The 24,134-nt window shown below is 40.3% G+C and overlaps 1 protein-coding gene across 1 annotated transcript in view; it reads left to right on the plus strand.

Moving 5' to 3' along the window:
- TESK1 (testis associated actin remodelling kinase 1) overlaps positions 1 to 24,134 on the plus strand; it is a 1,265,203-nt gene that overhangs the window by 666,772 nt on the left and 574,297 nt on the right. Inside the window, exon 5 of the mRNA XM_044076820.1 lies at positions 4,507 to 4,589. Within this exon, the coding sequence (XP_043932755.1) occupies positions 4,507 to 4,589 (83 nt within the window). The remainder of the gene's footprint in view (positions 1 to 4,506; positions 4,590 to 24,134) is intronic.

The raw sequence follows: 24,134 nt of genomic DNA on the forward strand, positions 1-24,134 counted from the left end.
GCCAAAGGTGGTGTCTAGTGTGGCTCTTAACCAAACCCATCCATTTGCCAACTTTCTATCCAAACCCCCAGAATAAAGGGGATAAACTTCTGCATTCTTTGGACATACACAGGCAGCTGTGCTTCTACTTGGAGATGAAACAAAAGCTTTCAGGAAAACTAAACAACTGTTTATAGCATATGCTGCAGGATCACAGGGCAAGGCTATCTCAAAGCAGACTACATCCAAATGGATAGGACACTGTATTCGGTGCTGCTACACACAGCATGGAAAATCAGTCCCTAATAACATTAGGCCACATTCCACCAGGACAACAGCCACTTCAACAGCCTTTCTCAGGGGAGTACCTACCAAGGAAATTTTGGAGGCTGCAACTTGGAGTTCAGTGCACACCTTTACCAACCATTACCACCTGCCTCTTTACTCTAAATCCAGAGCAGGATTTGCCACTGCAGTTCTGCAGGGCCTCATAGCCAATCCTAATTCTTTATAGACCAGCCACCCAACCTTCGCTTTGGGATTCTACCCAAGTGTGATGACTGCAGCAGTGTAACACGATGAACATAGTACAGTTTTGTACCTACCATAAATGTAGATGTTCGAGTGTTCACACTGCTGCAGTCCAGGTTACCCTCCCTCCACCCCCTCTGAACTAGCTGGACTTATCTATACCTTTCTATCCTATACAACCTTTGGGGTGTATTTGCTGGTAACTGAAGGTATTGTTTTTATTTTATATGTATATTTTTGATTAGCGATATGGATTGCCTACCCACTCAGGGGCACCTGATGTCTGGGGCAAGAAAAACTGAAGAAAATGGCATTGGATGCATATTATATACCCCTGGCGCACTGACGTCGGGGAAGAAGCGACAGCAACCGACGCCGGACCAAGGCTTTGGAACTCTGGCCGACTGCGGGACCGCCTGACGGCAGGATAACCCAAGTGTGATGACTGCAGCAGTGTGAACACTCGAACATCTACATTTATGGTAGGTACAAAACTGTACTTTCTCTAACTTCACAATATGTTCACTTGGTGTATTACTTGTATTTCACTGGCTTGAATGCTTTTTTGTTTTATTTAATTCTAGGCTCTGTAGTAAAAAGCTGATTGTCTGAACCACAGTCAACTCTGTATTTTGTTTTCTTCAACTGTATATCATTTTTCTGTCTCTGACTGCAAAGTATATAGTCACTCTGATTTTGGTAATGACCATCTGGTAATAACCTTATGTAAGGCTGTCTCTTAGGTTGTTGGAAGAGAGTTTATTATGTCCGGAGAATTGTCTTGGCAAAATGTTGCTGGTGTATGTCCCACTTTGCTTCCTACCCATAAGGACAAACCTGCACTTTATTCCAGTTGCACTGTTAATTACTAACATCAGCATTCAGTCACCTATAATAAATGTAGCATCTTTTTTGCAGTCATTTCCAAAAGTTGCTGCAATTTGTAAAACCGGTAAGGATGTTCATCGTGTTACCCTGCTGCAGTCATCACACTTGGGAAACCCACAGTCGTCCGGAATTCCAAAGTCTTGGTCCGGCGTTGGTTGCTGTCGCTTCTTCCCTGACGTCAGTGCGCCAGGGGTATAAATAATGCATCCGATGCCATTTTCTGCAGCAGGGTGAACACTCAAACATCTACATTTATGGTAGGTACAAAACTGTACTTTCCTCCTCTTCATAATCTGTAGTTAAGTATAAACTTATATCATTGTAATGTTGAACAGTTTGCCCTATCATCTGATTAATATCAGTCTATCATTTTTGGAGAGGTTGTTCATTGTTTTTTGCACCATTTTATTAACTATAAAGGGCTACTCCATTTCTTCTGCAAGATTCTTGACTCCAGTAACAGACTTGATTATCTGTTGCAAGATTAACATTTCTGGTCTATTTGAATTCACTAATTTCCAAGATGCCAGTGTTCATTCTGTCATCTCATCCTTGACCACTTCATTTTTACTTTGGCTAATAGTTCTAGCATTCCAAATTCCAGTGGTATGTGATTCTTTGCAGCTTCAGACTTTCCTTTTATCTCTAAGCACTTCAGTAGGACATCCTTCAAGCATTTATCCATCCACCGTACTATAAACTCTTAACACTATTTGGACTTGTCCTATGGTCTTCCACAGTAGTATGTTGGACACCTTCACTTCTGAGGGCTTTGTCTTCCAGTGTTATTCTTTCATGTCTGTAGCTGTTTTTGGTAATAGGAATTTATTATCAAAAATATTCAAGTGGCTTGCAATTGCCTTCTCCATTGGATCACGTTTCATCTCTTCTTGTGTACCATGCATGGTATACCTCATGGCTTCTCTGAAATAATGAAACCCCTTCAACACAATAAGTTAGGTTAGTTAAAAGAATATTAGTCGCTGTTGGAAGTTTTCTTGCTTTAATCCAACTCTGTCAGTATTATACTCGGCCATGGCCATTGGAACAAAGGCTTCTTTTGGTGACTCGAGTTTGTATCTTGGTTGTTTTAATATGTAATGGGAGTTCAGCTACATTTGCTTTAAGAAGAATGTAGACATACTGTGCTTAGAACTGGTTTATGTCCAGGTTAACTGTTTATAATGTTTTAGCCATCTTTTGTATATGTAGGGTTAGCAACCAGATGCTGTGAAGATTGATTATATGTACCCTGGGTCCCTAACATTGCTCAGGTACTGGCCTAATCTTATTGCTGTTTGCTGGTTTGTGTTGGGACTTGTTTGTTACATTAAATGAATAGAGTAAGAACAAACAAAAAACTAATTTGAAAGACTGCTGTGCTGCTTATGGCCCATCCTTGCACCACCTTACCCTGTCTCCCTCCTACCGAAATGACAACAAGCCATCATTCACTCAGTAGTGCATTTGCATCTTTAATTGTGGAAAATCGGAGAAGTGTGCACTGCTCCTTCATCAGGTACTTCAATCATATTGCAGTACTGATGTTGTAGAGTAGCTTCATGGAATGCTGTACTGTGGAGGTTCTCTTCTTCAGATGAGACATTTAACAATACCATATGCTCATTTTGTTGGCTGTTGAATGATAAATTCTTTTGTGGTGTTTGTTTCAGGAAAAATAGTTGTATTGTTTAACATAACTGTCGGAGCTTTTATTTGATAACAGGTATAGGACTCTCTTTGGCCATCACCTAGAGCGTCGGCACAATACATGGCAAACAAACATACAGAACCTATTATGATTTCTGTATAATATAGTGAAGATAATTTTGGGAGTGTGCAGGTTATACAAGAAAGAAGAAATTGTAAGCATAAGCCATAAAAAGATGAAAACAAATCCCTTATCAAAGAGTAGATTTCAAGAGTAAAACGTATGTGAACTGTCATGCTTCCTGTGGAAATGCATGTTCCCCTAGCCGTCCAGACTAAAGTTGGTTAAATTGTTGATTAAAACTTATTTTTGGTTCGAGTTTTTACAGCGTTGACATTTTTTTCAAAGTCTAGTAGCATCAGCTTGAAAGTAATGATGTGACAATTCTTGAGCAGCTATGTGATGCAAGTGATTTCTTGAGGGCTGTCAGCTGAAGTTGCAGTATGGAAGTCATTTTGTTGACAATAGTGTGGATACTGCTGCTTTTGTGGTGGCTGTTGTGCTACCTTCAGTGAATGCTGTGAAAGAGTTACTGAGGCATATCTAAAATATTTAACTACTAGTTCTGGATTCTCAGGAGACTGAGAGGGAGGATATCTTGTTGTATGAGTTGTACAACATCTACTGCAAACTGTATGATTCAGCAAAACAGTTGTGTGCATTTGAGGGAAATTACCACAGCTGAACTTAACTGTTTCTTTTAAATTTATGTTGGTTCAAGAAAAAAATCACATTTTGTTATCTGTTTCCTTAACAACTGAGAAGAGCAGAGTACTTTCAGGTATTCTTTCTAGGTACAGGTACTTCTTTACATGGACCAGGAACACTGCCATGACAAATGCTCAGAATCACCCAGTAGGTAAATGGTAACAGTGAGAATCAAATCCAGGGTTATAGAGCGAAACTTGTCAGGTCATAGCCTTAAACATTAAGCTGACATACGTTTTTCCAAGTCTGTGACATTTATAGTTTGTGTTCTGATTTAATCCCTCACCAAATCAGCTGTTTAATAATTGTAAGTTACATTCAGATGGAATGGCTGCAAATTGTCAATAAATATTTTTATGTTTCTCAACTTTATATTTTGTAGCTTTATTTATTGGAGGTAGCTTGGCTTGAAGGTAAGCTTGTGCGAGGTGTCATTTCATTCTTTGGCTGCAGATGGGTGGACTAGAACATTTGCAGGTAATGAAACTTGCAAAACATCACCCACTTCAAGTCCTTGGCATTAGACAAGTCTCGAACTTGTGATCTGCCTGCCGTCTAATCTGGTGCTGATAACTTACCCAAGTTGCCCTTAATATGCAACAGAAATATTGTGAAAGCCTAACTGCAGCAAAGTGCCTTCTGCTCTAGCCATTTAAATACTCATTAAAGAATATGTGCTTTGTTTTCAGAACTGCTTGGTGAAGTCTGATGAGAACGGTTACACGGCAGTAGTGGGAGACTTTGGCTTGGCTGAGAAAATTCCCAATTACAGGTGAGTCTGGCTGTCTTCTGTCAGCTGCCTTCTCAGTGGAGAAGAACTCTGTGTATGCACATAATGTAATGAAGCTGCAGTTGTAAGCCAGCAAGCAGGATTGTGTGTTCCAAGCAATGTATTAAGAAGTAAAAGTAACCATAATTTTGCAGTATGGGGGTTTGGTCTGACATTATTGATTCTTTTTGTGGGGGTTGTTTTCTGAACTGCAGCATGCCATGTAGACTGCATAGTTCAATCTGAAATTGAACATTTATAATTGGTGGAGTATTTTTAGTGTGGACTGAAACGTGAAGGAACCTACGTTGTCAGTTGATACTTTGTGGTAGAGTGTTGTGCATGGATAAGGCTGTGGCTTATTATGGATCGCAAGTATGTCAAGCAAGGAGAAGGAAGCACTGAACCTCAGATGTCACAACGTCAAAAATGGACAGTGAGCAAGCAGTTTTACAGCGGTAAGGCTAGATGTCGCAAGTCAAGACATTCCAGTCAAAAACTATATGTGAATGACAGTGCACACTGACATTTCTTAACTTACTTTACATAAGAATATATGACCCTCCGTTATTTACAACCTCATTGGATTATATGTGATTTTACCTCTGAAGTAATCATGAACTAAGACATTTTTACACAGCTCCCTGGTAATCTTCATCTAAAGAAAATGCATATATTTAGATGATTTTTGAAGACCTAAATTATTGCATAAGTTGTAAGTGATCTTATGTGAAAGTGTTACTAGGAAACAAGTGATAAAAGTTTGCAAAATATATGACTGTGTGTGCTTACTGCATACATAGCTGAAGGGAGCTTGATGCATGGAATCTGTAGAAATATTTGTCTTTCTGTAGATATGCTCTTAGGTATGTTATTTAAGCAATAACCCACGCCTGGGTGTGGGTAATGCTGGATTTACCCACGGTTGGTGTGGTTTGGTGACGAGGGCGAATCCAGAGTGGCCAAACAGACAACCGTGGGTAAATCCAGCATTACCCACACCCAGAAGTGGGTTATTGCTATTATACAATGACATTATTTAAGGAAAAAAATACTTAATTTTCTTAAATAATGGCGTTGTATAATGCCTCCATGCTGCCCTTCTGCAGCTGTCCGGTATCCTGGAGCAGTTCTGATGTACTGCGCATGCGAATGCTTATGCAGTACATCAGAGCTGTGTGTAGAGGAAGCAACTGAGAAAGGAAGATCTCCGTTGCTTTTTTAAATTTGTCTTGCTATGTTAAATGAGTTTAACATAGTGAGATATCTTTAAAAAAAGCAACGGAGAAAGGAAGATCTCCGTTCCCTTTTTTAAAGCTATCTCGCTATGTCAAACGAGTTTAACATAGCAAGATAGCTTTAAAAAAAGCAACGGAGAAAGGAAGATCTCCATTGCTTTTTTTTTTTTAAGATATCTCACTATGTTAAACTCATTTAACATAGCGAGATTACAGCAAACGGAGCTCTTCCATTCTCCATTGCTGCCTAACACAAAAAAAAGTAAAGACTTATACTAATGGAAAAAGTCTGGGCGACCGGACCTTTTTCCATTAGTATAAGCCTAATTTACAACGGGCACACTGACTAATCAGCGTGCACGTTTTGGAATATTAATGGGGGGGGGGGGGTCATTGTATAATTGAGTTGTACATGCTTTCTGTAAGGGGAAATTTAGCGTACACCAGAATCTCTAAACATAATCCTGCTGTTGTTTTCTGTTAGTGTAAATCAGTGTGTATAAAACTACAATGGCATTGAACTGGGTACTGTTTAAAAAAATACAGAATTTGTGTGCAGTTATTTACACATACTCAAACAGTTGCTTTTTCTGGGTTAGTCATTCAGAATCCCACTTTAGAACTAGGTATTTTCTTTCCACAGTTGAACAGCAGGAGCACTGTTTTACAGGGCACCATCTTCATATACATAGAAAACATAGGCATTGCATTTTTTTGTTGATTCTCCTTTCTTTACAAAGGAGAAACAAAGATGGGTGGTCCCATTTGAAAGAACCGTCTAGTAAAAAATTAGATGTGGGAGGATTGTATTATGGGTTGGCAAGCCAGAGTGCATCATAGCTTTGTTTGGAGTTAATGAACACTTATACAATTTTAAAAAATACAAAGCTCAGTGTAACCTAAAAATGTTTACATGTATTTTGCTTAGGAGATTCCCTATTTTCAAAGCACGGAAGCTGTTTTGTGAATCACCCTAAACTGTTTCAGATTAGACAAAATTTTAATGAACTTGATATAATATGTGACAGTTTATGCTAATCCTGTAGAGTTAACTTTAGCTCTGCTTGTGAATAATGTTCATTATTGTATTTGAAAAGTGAGGTGCATCCCATTTACCTTTTCTGGATGGGAGAGTGGAAGCCATACTCAAATGCATGGGAGGGAAGGCCACAGCCATGATTATGCATGGTGGGATGGAAGCCAGAGTTAAATGACTGAGGGCAGCAACCATAGCTAGCCGCATGGAAGTATGTCAGCCATAATTAGTGTACAAGAGTCAGCAAAGCAGCCAGAAAACTACCACTGCTCTTTATTTACCTATAAAAATCCAAAATTCTTGGAGAGAGCAGAAGTTCAGTAAGCAGCAGGTTTCTGAGGGAGAAGGTCATCATACTAACCAGAATCTATTCTTTGCCTAGGGCACTGTACAGTAAAGAGGAACATTGTATTTGCTGGTTTCCTGCCATCCTACCTGACATAGCTTTTTATTCAAGTAATGATAGCTGTGTTGCGATAAGCTAACAAGATTACTGTCTTGCACTCAGTGTGCAGAGCTGCTGTCACTGTCGGTGGCTAGTGCATTTTGTACCATATTGTCAGTGTCCTTGCCTCTGTTAACTCCTGTTCCACTGGTAAACTTATCTTTTGCCATTGTTGAGGCATTCAGCCCAAATCTGGATTACTTAGTCCCCAGTGATGAAGATGAAAAGTCTCCAATGAGGAAAAAAATGGAGCAATTGTTTCTTATTTAAGGATCAATTGTGTCACTAGTAGAGAGAGACACTCAGGGATTATGCTTATACATTGTGTGTGTGTGTGTGTGTGTGTGTGTGCGTGCGCGCCTGTGTGTACTGCGCTGTATTGAACTGCAGCAGTCTGAGCTGCTTTTCCTGGTTAAGAAATTCTAAATTTTACTTTGTTTTATTTTGATTTATGTGCTCTCCTCTGTCTTTTTAAAGTCTTTGTATGACTGGAAGAGTGCACAAGTACCTTCATGTGAGTCTTCTTTCATTATATTGATGCTGTGTAATACTGCTGTTTTGTATTGATATTCTCCTTGGTGAATATTAATGTTGTTAGGGTAGTGCATAGCTCTCAACTGTCCAGATTTTTGCCTCATATTTTTGGTCTGTTCCCATAAAATGTGTGGTTTTCACGCAAATCATTAAATAACTATATTTGAGCTTCAGACTTCATAACCTTCAGAAAATGCATTCTAATGCAAATCCTGTCATTCTAGCACCTTCTAAGTTTATAAGAAAAATGCTTAAAATCTGCCCCTATTTTGGGTCTTTGTTTCCCTATTACGTTTAGGCCTTGTCCAGATTTCTTGTTCTAAGAAGTTGAAAGGTATGGATTAGTGTTGTCAGATTATCGGCAAAAGAAACCTCTAATTTTATTATAGTAGTAAAATTTAAATTTAACCTGTTTGTTTTGAAATTGCATATCTAATTATGGATTCTTTGAATTCATACATCTTAGATAATTTATTAAAGACCAAATAAATTCAGAAATGTAGAAAATGTGGAGCAGTTTTCAAGAACAGACTTGAGAATCACTGTTTTAATTGTGCCAAACTAACCAAGTTTTTAAAAATTGTAGATAGTAAAGATACGGGGGCTTATTGGTCTTTGTAGCTGTTATTTTGGAAAAACATTTTTGATGGTCTTTGAATATATGAAAGATTGAAGTAGTGATGATAGTCTAATAGTTTATTGATTCTAAGACAGACCGACCGAGTACAGTAAGGAAAGAATTTATTCAGACTAATCTACTGTTTAGAGATGAGGTTAAGAACAAAAAAAAAATGTGGTGGTAAAATTAACTGTTATTAAAAATGAAAAAAATTCCACCTGTATACATAAAGATGGAGTTCCCTGGGATGAGATAGTGAATCTTCATCTAAATGATAGTGATAATTGCAGTATTTGTAATTATTTATACATACGTGAAACTGACTCGGATATTGTCTTGGGTACTGCACATAAAGATGTTGAGAAACTAGTGGACCAGCTACCTAGGGAAAATAGCCTTATGGCGTTTGATAATAAAACTAGTTGTTTATACTCTGAAATTATTGTGAATTATAACAGTTGTGTTGCTGACTGTAGGATGCTAGCCAGTGATACGTTATCCATACAACGTGTTGATTCTGAATCTTTGGTGTGTATGACAGTGGATAAGTGTTTACCATAGAATGGTTTGCAATAACAATGTTACAAGGAGAAAATAAGCCAAACAAATTCTCAAAGCTTAGGGAAAAATATGACTATAAACAAACTGTTGCTGATCATGAATGGAAAAAAACTTAGTAGTATCTAAAGAACTGAAACATGAAGTCTTAGTTTTGGGAGTTTCTTTATTGAGACAGTCTGTGAAAGAATCAAATAAGTCGGATAAGACTTCACATACTATGTCTGTCTTGACAGGATTAAAATTAACTGACATCCTTAAATTGTTACGAAAGTTGAGTTTAGTAAAACCTAAATATGTTTGTAATACATGTTGGGGCTAATGATTTAAAATGTACTCCTTTGAATTATATGAAGGACTCTGTATTGGTTCTGAGTAATTGGAAAACTAAAAGCTATGTATGCATTGAGTGATATTATTCTGTTTCCATCATGGACAGATTATATATATATATATATATATATATATACACTAAGGCTTGCATTTTAATAACTGATTAAGACAACTTACTTTTGCTTATAAAGTTGATCACGTGTTGGGAAGAAGATATAAATTTTATTTAAGGGATAATTTATATCTAAACTCATACAGAGCTTCTTACATGGCTGGCAATATTACTGAACAGATAGCAAGGTTTTTGAACAAAAATCTCCAAGTCAAGTACCGGTTATAAAAAACCTGATATATTAGTGAAGTGTTTTCTTTGTAATGCTAGGACTTTGGGAAATACATTTGATGAGTTGTTTGGCTTAATTACCAACAACTAGTTTAAAATAATAGCTTTAACAGGAACTTGGAATGTAGTTTTCATTTCAAGGATTGTGGGTTCAAAAGATTATTACATCTTATCTTGTTAAACAAATGATGGAAAATGGAACTATTATTATTCAGTTTATCAATGGATGCTCAAAAAGTTTTATTTTAATTTATCATTCGACAAGTATGGATAGTTATACTCATAGGGAATATTTGCAGAACCTGGATAATTGTCTTGACAAAAAATGTAATGACTACAAATTCCTGTTTTGATAGGGAATGTGTTAATGTTATGTTTTACTATGGGCTGACACAATTTATTCTTGGAGAAATGCTAGATATTATAGCTACAAATGCCTCTGCAAAAGTTAACATTTTAAGGATGCTTCCACCATTATGGAGATCTGACCACAACTTCATATATTTTATGCTAGAAATGGAAATAAATACTGTAATGTCATTGAAAAGATATTTTGGAATAAATTAGACTATCAAAATTTAATAAAGTATGAGTATTAATTGGTAGTATTTATTTTTATCTTCTGATTGCAATTTTGATTATTGAACATTTGAAAAACTGTGAGGAAGTGTATAATGCCATCATATAAATTATTCTTTCCCATTTGGTGGTTTGACGAAAAAGATACTGCCAGACCATTTAGCTGGAATTTTGTAAATAATTATATGTCATTGATGAATATCAAAATGATTTTGTAAGATGCTTGTGTTATCACTGTATTAGAACTGTATGTTACATGTGTATCAAACTTGTTTGTACAAACGTGTGTTGAAAAGGGTTTGTAAAGTACTGAGCTTAAAGATGTATCCACAGTGTGCCCTGCTGGAAGAGAACAGAAATGTACATATACACTATTGTAACTGTTTAAATGTATATATTTGAATAGTGGAAACTGGAACACAGGAGGTTAACTTCAGTCTAATAAATTTCAGCAAAATAGCTGAAATTAAATTACTTTATGGCAGCAAGAAGACACAATGTCTGTTCTAAGAAACTCTCTGTATTGTATTGGAAGTACTTTATTGTTTTATGACTTACAGTCTCTACCACGGATCTGAAGTCTATGTATTTTCACAGGTAGATGCTAAATGGTACCAGATGCCATCAATGGTTGTTTTGGGGTCTGGGAACTATGAGTCAGATAAGCAATGATGTCATTCTACAAGTTATGCCAGCAGTAATATTTGAGATATTAATTTGAGATCACTCTTAGAGAGAGACAGCATTCTGTATTCTGTCTTCGAAGTGACCACATCTGCCTTGCTCTGATGAAGTAAGTTCTTAGGTTATAGTAACTGTCTTAGATACAGTCGGGACTATAACAAAGCTTAATTTAGATATTTTTCTTCAATTATTTGAGACTGCCCTGCAACGTTGTTTTAAATATTTCCTGTGATTTTGAACTCTGATGTCACTGTAAATATATATTTATTATTGTTTTGTTGTTTTATTTATTATTAAATATATTTAAACATTTCATTGTGGCTGGCCTGTCTAGAGATATTTACGTTCTGAGAGTACTTGCATATTTATTTGATGACACTGTGGACCACTCCCAATAGCTTTGCTCTTGGTCAAACTACAATTTCTATTAATAGTAACATTACACAGTAAAATTGGACACCCTTTGTTAAGGGCCTTAAAGTAGCTGATAAGGGGTTCTGGTGGAAATAATTACTTTATAGTTTGAGCAGAAGGGGGCATAGCTATTAAACCTGTACCAGCCTGTCCCAGCTGTGTGTGTAAAACAAATCTCCAAGAGTCTGTGTCTGCTACTTGTACAGAGACACAATGCACTTGTACAGAGATACTGATGGAGGACTTGGCTTGGAACCCTGGCTAAGGACTCACCTCTGTAGCTGTGCCAGTAGGGAGTCCTGTGGGGGTCTGGAGAAAGAGGAAGAAACCAGCCTCAGACTGACTGTGGTCTCTGTGTGCTCTTAAGGGAAATTGTACTTGATGCCGAGAGCTGCATCTGGAATTACTGGGTGTGTACTTGTCTTCCTCCCAGTGTACATTCCCCACTCTTGCCAGGGGTGAGAAGATTAAGGCTCATTGATTACTGGCCCAGCTGTGAGGCATCCCATTTATTGGTGGCAGTGGTAGGATCACCACATCACATACTGAGATTCACTGGTGTGGATATTGAATTCCTGTAGTTTGTAAACAGTGGTCACGAAAGAAGATGTTTGTACTCTCAAGCAGTGACATAGTGAACATTCAGAGTTCCATGTCACAATAGTTTTATTTATTTTTTGTTAGCTTAGTCAGGGAGAGCAGGCAATGATGTCAGCAGGGGAGTATGGCAAGCTGACAAGGAGCCAGTTGGATGATATGTGCCAAGCCAAAGGACTGGTGCATGGAAACCTGCCTAAAGCAGAAATGATTGCAGCCTTAGTCACAGCTGCATCACAGACCAGGAGGACAACCAGACTGGCCTTGGGGATGTACAGCTCTCGGAAAATGGACAGTTCAGCCTTTCCACAGAAGACTTAAAAATCCATCTGGAGTTAGAGAGTTGAACTGGACACCAAACGTTTGGAAATAGAATCAGCAGAGAGACTGAGACGTCTGGAAGCCAAAGAAAATGAGCCAACATAAAAATGAGATGCTGACTCTTCGCCAGCTTCATGGAGGTAATGGGGAAGGGAGTAACTGAATCCCAGAAGTAACAAAGGTCAGTAAATTTCTTCCACAGCTTACAGAGAGTGATAATTTTAATAGTTTTATTCATATGTTTGAAAGGGTTCATAAACAGTATAGTCTTGACCAAGGGCTCTGGGTACGGTTCCTGACCTCCTTAGTCCATGGTAAACCTGTATTTCTAAATCATCCGATACTGATTGCTTAAATTATAATACTGTTAAAAATTGTTAAGAGTTTTATAATTTTACACCTGAAGCTTATAGAAAAAAGTTTTGTTAGCATAGATGCAGGGCAGATGAAAGTGAGTGTGAATATATTGCACTTTTAAGCACTTATTTCATAGATGGGTGAGTGGGTGTCAGTTCACTTTTGAATGGATGGCAGATTTTTGGTGAGGGAACAAGCCCTTAACACTTTGCCTGAGAACATGAGAATCTGGTTAGCAGATAGAGAATGTAATACTGCAGATGAATTGGGGAGAAAGGGAGACCTATTCCTAGAAAGCAGGTCATCTTTGCACAGGAAAGGGATACCCAGTGCTGCTCATTGGTCTAAGGAAACCCATGGTGGGCAGCCTAAACTGCCCCAACAGAGTCCAACCAGTAGCAAGTGAAGCCATTAGTTCAGGTACATGGCCAGGACCGAGGGTTAAATGTTTTAAATGCAACCAGTGGGGCTGTGTAGCATATAAATGTCCATGGAGGCAAGGTGGGAGAAGCTAGTAAGTGAGAATGATAGAATGCCAGCAGTAAGTTGTCTGGAGACAACAAGGGTACCAAACTAGCACACGAGGTTATATCCTATCTGAGTAGATGGAAAACATGCCACTACTAAGAGAGAGACAGCCTCTGACCTAACTCTTATGAAGCCTGCAATGGTTAAAGAGGAGCACTATTTGCTTGGGCAGTCTATTCCAGTCAGAGCTTTAGGAGGGACCCCATTTGAAATATCTTTGTCTAGGGTTCTCCTTGACTGGGAGGGTAAAAAAGGAAACAAGCAAGTAGGTGTGTTTGAGGATATCCCTGCAGATGTCCTGAAGATCATTTCTTTCCACTTCGAATTATAGTTTTCTGCTTTTGGTATGAATAGGAGCCTTAACTGTTTTGCTGTGAAATGCCCCTTCAACTCGGGTAAGTCCAAGCTTATCCCACTTGACTCTTGCCGTATTCCCCTCCCAGATAATATCCTTCAGCTCTTTATTAATTGCTAACCATAACATCTCCTCTGGTTGATAAAAATATGCCTGACCTGTGTATAAGACTAAAAGGACTAAAAATGTTTTAACTGCTTATATTTTATTATTGATGTCCATTTAACAGTGCTTCTATTTTCTTAGTTTTTCTGTTATCTTTTGTTTAGTCTCTTCCCACATATCACTAGCTGCCACACCAGTTTAGTTTTTAATCCATACTTCTAAATACTTCCTTTTGTTATGTCCCCATAAGTATGGATATTACTGAACCAATTCATATGTGGGTACATAATTTACCTCTATTACTTTTGCTTTAGCTTCATTAATTTTGTATCCTGAAAATGTTTGAAACTGCCTGAATACATTCCACAACACTGTAATGTCCTTTCTGGTTTTGTCAAGTATCAAATAATGTCATCTGCAAATGAGCCAGCTTTTCTTGACTGCCATACCAGTTATATCCTGGAATTTCTGAGTCCCTTATTTTCTTTACTAATGGTTCTAAATATAATGCAAATAAAGGGGGGAGAGGACATCCCTGCCTGGTTCCTCTGCTCAAGCGGAGATTATCAAAGAGGACCCCACTCACCATAATTTTTGCCTCTGACTCCCTCATATATCCTCCTATCAACCTTATAATTTCATCAGGGAATGGGAATGTTTTCGTTGCTGTGCTCATAAAGTCCCATCTTGCTCTGTCAAATTGTTTCTCTGCATCAAGACCCACCAACAGTAGTGGTATTTTCTTACTTTCTGCTTCCCTCTCCTCTGGATCATCACTGTTCTGTGATGTCAAATGTTTGCCTCCCCTCCATAAAATCACATTGATCCATACCTATCAATTTTGGCATCACTTTTGCCACTCTTTTAGCCATTATAGGCATAAATACTTTGTAGTCATGATTTTGTATTGAAATGGGCCTGTACGAAGCTGGATCTGATGGATCTTTACCCTCTTTAGATATTACATCTACCACTGCTTTCTTCCAGGATGTTGGTGTTTCTCCTCCTCTTAAAATACTGTTAAACAAAGACTTCTAGGTCTTTATCAGTTTTTTCCCCTCCTAGCTTCCAAACTTCCACAGGAATACCATCTATTCCTGGGACTTTCCTGCATATTGGGTATACATCACAATTTTTATCTCGTCTCCTCCTGTCCTAATTATTAGTAATTAAGCCTTCTCTACCTCTAACCTTGACATGTTTAATTCTTCCATAAACATTTCCATTTGTACATTTTCTTGATTTCCATATTTCTCTACTTTATAGAGACTCTCGTAGAATTTCTAAAATATTTCTAATAACTCTACAGGATCCCTTGTCATCTTCCTTTGTTATAGGCTCCCTAAGCTTGGTGATGTCCCTTTCTACTTTCTGTTGCCTGAGTCATTGTGCCAAAAGTTTTTGTACTCTAGAGTTATCAAATGGTCTATCCTAGTAGTGGCTAGGAAAATAATAACTAGAAATTGGATTTCAGATACACCTCCTTCGTTCAATGAATTTAAAAATGTTATGAATATAATGTGTCATATGGAAATAAGCACAATTAGAATGAGAACAACTAGAAAAACATCACATTTTATTGTATGGGATAATTTACAAAATTTGTTAAAAAAATTCTAATTTCAATAGCACAGTATTTTAGTTTAATTAATTGATCTGATTGTAGTGGATGTCTTTGTAAATACTTTAGTTGTTTTGTTGAATATTATAATAATACCTATTTTTAATTATTTGTATAAAATTGTTATGATATTTCTCTTATATGTTAAAACAATAAACTTGTTTTAAAAAAAAAAAAAACAGTTGCTTAACTGCAGTCTTTCTAAATGCATGCATATTATCAAGATAATCCCTTATTTTCTGTTTAGCATTCTGCAGTTGCTCCTCTTCTTGTTCTGTGAGATTCCCCCATTCTGCAGTACTAACATTTACCAGTCCTTCTAAATAATTCGTTACTTCTTATCCCTATCTCCCTTTCTTTTATTTCCACCCTGTTTTTAAATTCCATTTTAATTTTATCCCAATCCCTAGCAATATTTTCAGAAAAAAATTCTATCTTCTCTAATAGTCCTGAATAATTTCCACTACCCATTCCTTTTCCTTAAATTCCTCTCTTTTCAACAGATATGTGGGGAAAAAGTGCCACTGTCTTATTTTTATTTCATTACTTTGTGTTTTTATTGTAGCTATTATTGGCCCGTGGTCTGAAATAGTTATTGGGTGTGTATCAAGACTTTTAATTAAATGCACATGTTCCTTTGAAATGTAAATTCTGTCTAGCCTAGCCCAGTTTTTGTGTCTTGGGAAATATGTAAATTCACTCTGAACTCGTAGTACTGAATTCACATCTTCCATGCAAAATATTTTCATAAATTTCTTTAAAAATCTACCCTCGCTTGTTATATTTTCCTTTCTGCCCCCCCCCCCCGACACATCTCCATGTTGCAAATCAAATTCCAGTCCCACCTATAAATAACATTCCTTGCTGGAAGCTGATTATTTCTCCCAGACTTTTCTTAAGCTCCATTATAGCAGTTTTCCATGGAATATAAATACATGCCAGTGTAATCTTCCTTCCTTACCAATAGCCCCTTAGTCCTGCAGATCTATCATTACTGTCTTTTTGTATCCTCTTCTATTACTATTAGAGCTCCTATTGTAATTAATATACATATTCCTCTCTTCCTTTGCCCCAGGTATTCCACTGAATAACCATCCTGAAAATCAGTCTTTATGAAATTTGCATGTTCATTTCTTTTCAAGTGTCTTCTGTAGCATAGCTACAGTTTATCGTTCACTGTTCTTTCTTTATCTGTGAGACCATTAATGTTTTAAGACATTATAGAAAGAATTAGATTCTTGAGGGACATCATTCCTACCTTTTATGTATAACAGCTTTTTTGTTATATGTCTAGTTGTAGCTTTTGTGTTGCATTCATGCACTTTTTGGCAGATTAATCTTTTATACGAATAAGTAGAAGCACCGGTAAAGTAAAGCACAACACTAAATATTCAGTAGAATATGTATAAAAAATGTTTTATTCACAGGTTAACGCTTTCACCACGAATGTGGCTTCTTCAGACCATCAACAGAAACGAACAAAGACAATGTAGTACATTTAAATACGTATAACGTTTGGTAATTTCAAACATCTGATCCATCCATTAACAATTAGTTATGCATATGCGCGTAAAGCCAATGACGTCAACCATATAAATTAGATAGTTTAAAGTCATATTTCACCCTTCAAGTAAAATATATAGACCTTATCTGTGCATTAAACGTTGTATTAGCAGCTCGGCATACCTCAAAGATATGAAGTCGTTTACTCTTAAATAGCTGTAAGCTCCCTTCCATACAGGTAGAACTTTTAAAAACACACATCAGACCAGCTCGTCAGATCCACTAATCAAATTAAGGTGTACGACAATGGTTTATTTAAATACCTAGCTTCCAGCATAGCAAAATACATTCATCTGATTCCCTTGATTATTTATAGAGCTTAGCTGTTTCATTTTTAGCTAGCTATCCTTCCACACACAAGATGAATAACACTCGTAGTATTAAATTATGTAGTCATATCCATTTAAGTACCTGACTTCCGAGATAACAAAATATACTCATCTGATTCCATTGATTTTTTTTAGAACTTAGCCCTTTCATTTCTAGCTGACTGTCCTTGCATGCACAAGTTGAATAGCGTCAACCATACAGGTTAAATTATTTAAAGACACGTCATCTTTATATGATTATAGAATCAAATAGGAACAGCTCCCAATATCCCCTTTTAAATTTAAGCTCTATAATCATCATTTTTTAGGTACCTTGTTAAAAAATAGCACAATACTTGTATCCATTGCCCTTGATCATTTTAAGAGCTTGGCTCATCTGTTTTCGGCTAATGGCCCTTACGTACGCAAAGTGAATACCATCAACAATACAAGTTGAATTTTTTTAAAGTTGTATGTCACCTTTATAATAGATTTAGCGCAGAGCTTCTATATGTAATAGGCTTATGTTTAGCTGCCCAACATTCCAAACATTGCGCATGTATAACTCATCAGCATAAATTTCGCACTTAAAACCCGAATTAAACACTCTTGTCACTCAACAACATCCAAACATCTCTAAACAAGCTCCCAAAGCTTGCCGACACTAAAGCAAGATCAGATCATCATATCCATTCATATTTTCCATCTTTATAATCTGATGGATTATAGTGTACAGCTTGATCATAGTTGACTATGCTTGAATGTAGTATAAATTGCCGCTATTGACTAGCTATAAGTACAAAAGCAAATTGTCTTACTGGGGACAGTTGAGACGTATATTGCATATTACTAGGTGCCAAACAATAATGATATATTGATTATGTACAGCACATTATCCATGTGGGCAGCCATTGCCACTACATACTTGTATTACCCTATCTCTCCACTCAGCATATAATAATTATAGTAATACATATGCTCCTGAAATGCAGCAACCTTATTTGTACATAAATATCAGAACGAGGCTCACTGTGATGGAGCTAGCCTCTCCTTATTCATACTACTACATCCATATATAGACCAATAAACTATTATTTACGTACCAATATATGAATAACTAAATTGAAAATAAACCTACAATTACAATAATAACTACATGTTGAGACTGTACTATCTGTCCCATAACTCAGAATATGGAGCAATGCAGTACTATATATTAGCTTAAAACATTTTTAGTATGTTCTAATCCTCAACAGATGCTAGCTCATGAATAAGTCATGGGGATGGCTGTTCCACTTAAACTATACGATGGGGCTGTTAGACACCATATGGAATCAAAAAATACAGAAATATATAAAAATTACATCTATTACAAATATGCATGCAAAACGTATATTACAATCTTATTAGTCATAAATGAATGGTAGCTACCCTACTTATATAGCGTATTTATCACATTATACTTGCTACACAAAAAAATTCTTATAGCAGATCTAAAACCTATCATATATGCACGAAGTGCAAGATTATTATGACTAGGCATAAACAGAAATATTACTTTTCATATAGTATGAACAATGTAAACAAACAGCAATCACAATAGTAATTATACATTGAAGCCATCTGCATAATAGCCTATTGATATCACCCCATGGGTACAAAATAAAACAGAGTCTACAGCCTCAGTACATAGGTTTATAGGTGTATACTAGGTTAATGGCCCTGGAGCCTTTACAAGCCTAGCCCATAGAATTGCCCTGGCATCGTGCCACCCGACGTTAGTTCCCAGTTTCTCTATCAAATAGAACCACTGGACTGATCCCTGGGGTGAATTTTCTATTACCATCTACTCATCAAGATTTCTCTTGAAGGACAGCGAGGTGCTGATTGACATGTAATGGAAGTCTATTCCAGAGCATGGGTAGTCCCTGGGTGAGGAACCTGACCCTCCAGCATGTTCTGTTGATTGTGGGAATGAGGTTGAGGCCTCTGGAGCATGTGGTCCGGAGGGATAGGGATTTCGTTAGATGTAGCATTTCTAACAGAGCTCGGTCAGACATGGCTTTGTAAGTCAAGCAGAGATCACCTCTAAGTAGGCGATATGAAACAGAGAATAGCTGGAATCTGTCTGTCTGTGTAGGACTTGTGTTTAATGCCTAGCAGTCATTGGTCCTATGTCAATGATTGACTTAGGCTTAGGATAATGTCGTGGACATTCAACCACCATATAAACTTTTGCATAAGTGCATCACAGATGAATTCAGTCAACTAGCATATTCCTCATATACGTACTATATATTAGTTTTACATTAAAACCATAGACATGAGAGCTACATAGTATAGCATCCCAATAGATATAAAATATAATATATAATATAGTCTGATATCAAGTCATGCAGGAAAAGTCATTCACATAAACCTAAAGTAATTGCGTAAACAATCAGCAACCATTTAAATAATGCATAGATATAGCATATATAAATATATGCATATATAGATCTTCTTAAATATGTATTGCTATGTATATGTTAAAGCATCACTCAAGCTATGTATAAAACTACTTCCTGGGTAATCCCCTTACTTCCAAGGTACATTTTATAGAGAGCTTCCCATTTAATCCTAATCCTTTCTCCGCTGTTAACTTCAATATCCACCTATGTTCACTATTTTCCGTCAGGTTCCTAATATTACCTATTCTAGGTCCTGGGATAATTTGTTCCAGTCCCATGAACTTAAAATTATTGATCTGGAGTAGTTAACTTCATTTGTCTGCAACCTGTGGGATACGAATCCGATCTCGGATCCGAGCCGGCAACTTTACAAAGCTTAGATCCGAGCTCCTAGCTCCTCCCCTTACCCATAATCCCCTGCCAACCCTAATTGACCTCAGAATCTAGTTTGCCGTGCTTAGGTACAGCAGCTAGATTATGAGCTCCTAGACAGATAGTGTTTTTAAGTTAAAAATATATATATTTTTTTCTCCTCCCCACCCTTCGCTGGTATCGTAGCTGTGTGTGTATGTGTGTGAGAGTTTGGGGCCTACTGTTTGAGTTTTCATTTTTTTAGTTTAAACATGTCTGAGGCCCCAAAGTTGGTATTTTCCAAGTGCACCGAGTGTGGCCATAAGCTCTCCCCGGCGGATGGCCACACTCGGTGTGTCCGGTGCCTTGGGGTTGAACACCTTTCCTCTGGGTGTGCGATTTGCACGGCGTTCATCCCCAAGGCACTGAAGGACCGGAGGTCGAAGCTGATTCTAGCGGGACTCTTGCTCCCGGATTCGGCTTCGGCCTCCGGGACTTCTGTGGCCTCCTCCCAGCCTTCGGTGGTGGCCACTCCTGCCTCTCGCCCCCCGGCCGCGACTCAAACTCCCGCTTCTGCGCCAGAGGAGGGGGAGGCCAGGAAGGAAAAGAAGAGGGAGAAGCACCACAAGTGGCGGGTCGAGGCCTCCGCTTCGGCTCCCCCGGCTAAGCGGGCTTCTCCCTCCAGGTCTTCCAGGTCTAGGTCTCCTCCTTCTCGGCTCCGGTCTCCTTGATTTTCACCGGGACCCGAGGAGGAGGAGACCCAGATCTCCTTCGAGGTCATCGAGGCGGCACTCCTGGCCAGCCTCGGTGGCCTCGTCGAGATCGACACACAGCCTGTCTGAAGCTGATTTGGACTGGGTGATGCGAAGGTTCATCTAGGCCCAAATGTAGATGGGAGTGCTCCTGCCTCCCCCCCCCTCCGCTCAACACCCTTTTTTGCCCCGATAGCTCCTTCTCCAACCCGCTTCCTGGGTTCGGAGCGCTCAGAGCCAGGCAGAGGCGGAGCCGGGGGTGGGTCGGCGCCGACAGTATCAGGTACTTCGGCTCCGACTCTTCCCTCGAGCTTGCCGGATCCATCCATGTCGGATCCGAGCTCTCGGAGTCGTGCTCTGAGCTTCGGATCCAAGGGGTTTAATGTGCCTTTGGCTCCGTCCAGGTCGGAGCACACTGGCCCTTCAGATCCGATAGTCTCGGCGCCGGCTCCGATCCATCCATCAGATCCGAGTGAGGGTCGGCTCTCGGATCCTAAAGAGAGTGGCTCTCCCTCGGCTTTCGATGTGGTGGAGAGGGCTCTGTTGAGTGCATCCAGGCCCCCGCTCCCTGCTACGGCTCCATCCCGCACTCCCTCTCGTTTGGGTCAGGCTTCCGTTACCCGGCCACAGGGACAGCCTGCTTTGACATCTCAGGTCGTTCCACTGGTGAGTCATCCTCGGACAGTCCCCCCGAGGATGTTCCTCACAAGTGGAAGTGTAAGAGGAGGCACATGGACTCCTCCGAGTCCTTGACAGAAGACACGGATTTGGATGAGGGGGAAGGTTCCCCAAGGTCACCCCCCGAGGATGTCTCCTTCGGAGACATCATGGAAATGCTTAGGATCGGGGGGTGGGGTCTGCCCCCAAGGCTTCCTCTGATAAATCCTTGTTCCTCGAGGCATTCGAAGCAGGCCCGTCTACCTCTTGGGTGTCCCCTCCGGCCGACCCCTTTAGTTCAGCGACCTTCTCTGTAAGGTCCCAGAACTACATGGCACACGTGATTCGGCTGCAGCGGGACCTTATCAAAGAGTACGCTGCATCGCCCCCGGAGTCCATGTCGGGAGAGGACAAGCAGTTGTACTCCACCCGCTTGGCCACTCGTAGGTCTATCTCTAACACCTCTATGCGGCTCTTATCCCATGCCACGGAAGGAGCCGCTAGAGCCAGCGGAGCCGGCCTAGTCATGAGGCGCCAGGCCTGGCTCCGACATTGTGACTTCGCAGAACCCTTCAAGGCGCCCTTTGCGAATGCCCCCTTCGATGGCTCTGCCCTTTTTGGCAAGACTGTTCACGAAACCGTGGTCCAGAGTGAAAAGGACGGGAAGATGTTGTCTGCCGTCGGAGTCCGCTTCTCTGCTCCCCAGAGGGCCTTCTCCAAGAACCAAAAGGGACAGAAGAAGATGTGGTTCCGAAAGTCGCAACAATCCCAGTCCGCTCCGGACTCCCAGTCCCTCCACGGCGGAGGGGGGACAGGGTGGACGCCGCCCTAGAGGCAAAGGGGGCCCAAAGAACTTTGGGTACAGAGAAGCCTTCTCTGATCGGCCCACGCAGCAGCCCTGAGGGCTTGCCCGACTGCTCCACTCTGGAGGCAGTTGGGGGGCGTTTTTCGAAGCACCTGGCAAGCTTGGGAGTCCATTACAACAGACTGCTGGCTGCTTTGTATCATATCTAGAGGATACAGAATTCCCTTTTCCCACGTTCCAGATACCCCCAGGTACCTCCCCGATGTTCCACCCAATTAGAGGGAGGCGGCCGCCGTGGGAATCCAGCTGCTCTTAGGAAAAGGGGCCATCCAGCATGTCCGCCCAGGCCAGTCCGGATCGGATTACTACTCCAGGTTCTTTTTAGTGCCAAAAAAGACATGGAACCTAAGGCCCATCCTCTATCTTGACCTACTGAATCTGTCAGTAACCAAAGAAAAGTTCCAGATGGTCACTCTTCAATCTATTCTCCCCCTCTTGCGGGAGAACGACTGGATGTGCTCCATAGACCTCAAGGACGCGTCCTACCACATTTTGATGGACAAACGCTCCAGGAGGTTTCTCCACTTTCGGCTGGGAGCCAGTCATGATCAATACAGAGTCCTTCCCTTCGGTCTCACCTCAGCCCCCAGGGTGTTCACCAAGGTATTTGCAGTGATAGCGGCCCACCTGAGGCTCCAGGGACTACAGGTTTTTCCGTACCTGGACGATTGGCTCCTCACCGCCCCGACAAGGCATCTACTATCCTTAGCCAGGAATTACTTCCTCAACCTTGCTCCACAACTAGGGATCACTATAAATGCAGACAAGTCTTCTCTCACCCCTACTCAGGTGATAGATTTTATCGGGGCCAGACTGGACACCAACAAGCAGCTCACCTTCCTAACTCCCCGACCGCTTGCACACTCTAAAAGCTCACATGCGGGCCATTTTTCAATCTCAGAAACCTCCAGCGGGATTGGTTCTGAGGGCTCTAGGGTCTGTGGCAGCTGCAGTCAACCTCCTCCCCATGGCGCATCTCAACATGTGGATATTGCAGTGGACTCTACAGGTTCAGTGGTCCTTTCTCCAGTATCCCTTGGATCACCCCATTTCCCTCAGCCGGGTCTGCAAGAGAGCTCTCGTTTGGTGGCTTAAATCGCCGGACCTCCAGACGGGATGCCCCTTTGCCACGACCTCCCCTCTCGCCACAGTGACCACAGACGCCTCTCGTCTTGGGTGGGGGGGGGGCATTATTCGGGCAGGACAGTCCAAGGCATGTGGAATGATTCATAGACCTTATTGCACATAAACGTTCTAGAGATGAGGGCAGTGCTGTTGTCGTTGCAAGCACTTAAGAGCCTTCTGCCTGTAGGAACGATTGCAGTCCAGTCAGACATTATGTCTGTGGTTTGGTATATCAACAAGCAGGGGGGAACCAGGTCTTACCCACTCTGTCGAGAAGCCATGAGAGTGTGGGAATGGGCAATCTCCACTAACCGCTTTCTCATTGCAATGCACATTCTGGGACGGACCAACATCCTGGCAGACAGATTGAGTCACACCATCCTTTCGCCTTACGAGTGGTCCCTCAATCCCCAAGTAGCGAGTCAAATTTTTGCTGTCTGGGGGCAGCCCTGTTGCGATCTCTTCGCATCTCCCTCAAACACGACATGCAACAATTACTTCGCTCTCATTCCCCCTCCCGGGAAGCCTCGAGGGACGCTTTGGTGCATGCTTGGCCTCCCGGTCTTCTCTATGCCTACCCTCCTCTTCCACTGATGCTGAAACTTCTTCAGAAAGCCAGTCGGTTGGGAAGCAGAATGATCCTCATTGCCCCATTCTGGCCTCACCAAACTTGGTTCCCGTACCTCTGGTCTCATCAAGTGAATCTGCCCTGGATTCTAGATCCCCTCCCGGATCCGATTTCCCACCCACAGGGACTCCTAGTCCCCGACCTGGTCAACCTCAAGCTTACGGCTTGGCTGCTCCAGTTCC

The sequence above is a fragment of the Protopterus annectens genome, chromosome 1.part1 (assembly GCF_019279795.1).
Source record: "Protopterus annectens isolate FY-2018-M chromosome 1.part1, PAN1.0, whole genome shotgun sequence".
Taxonomy (NCBI): domain Eukaryota; kingdom Metazoa; phylum Chordata; order Ceratodontiformes; family Protopteridae; genus Protopterus; species Protopterus annectens.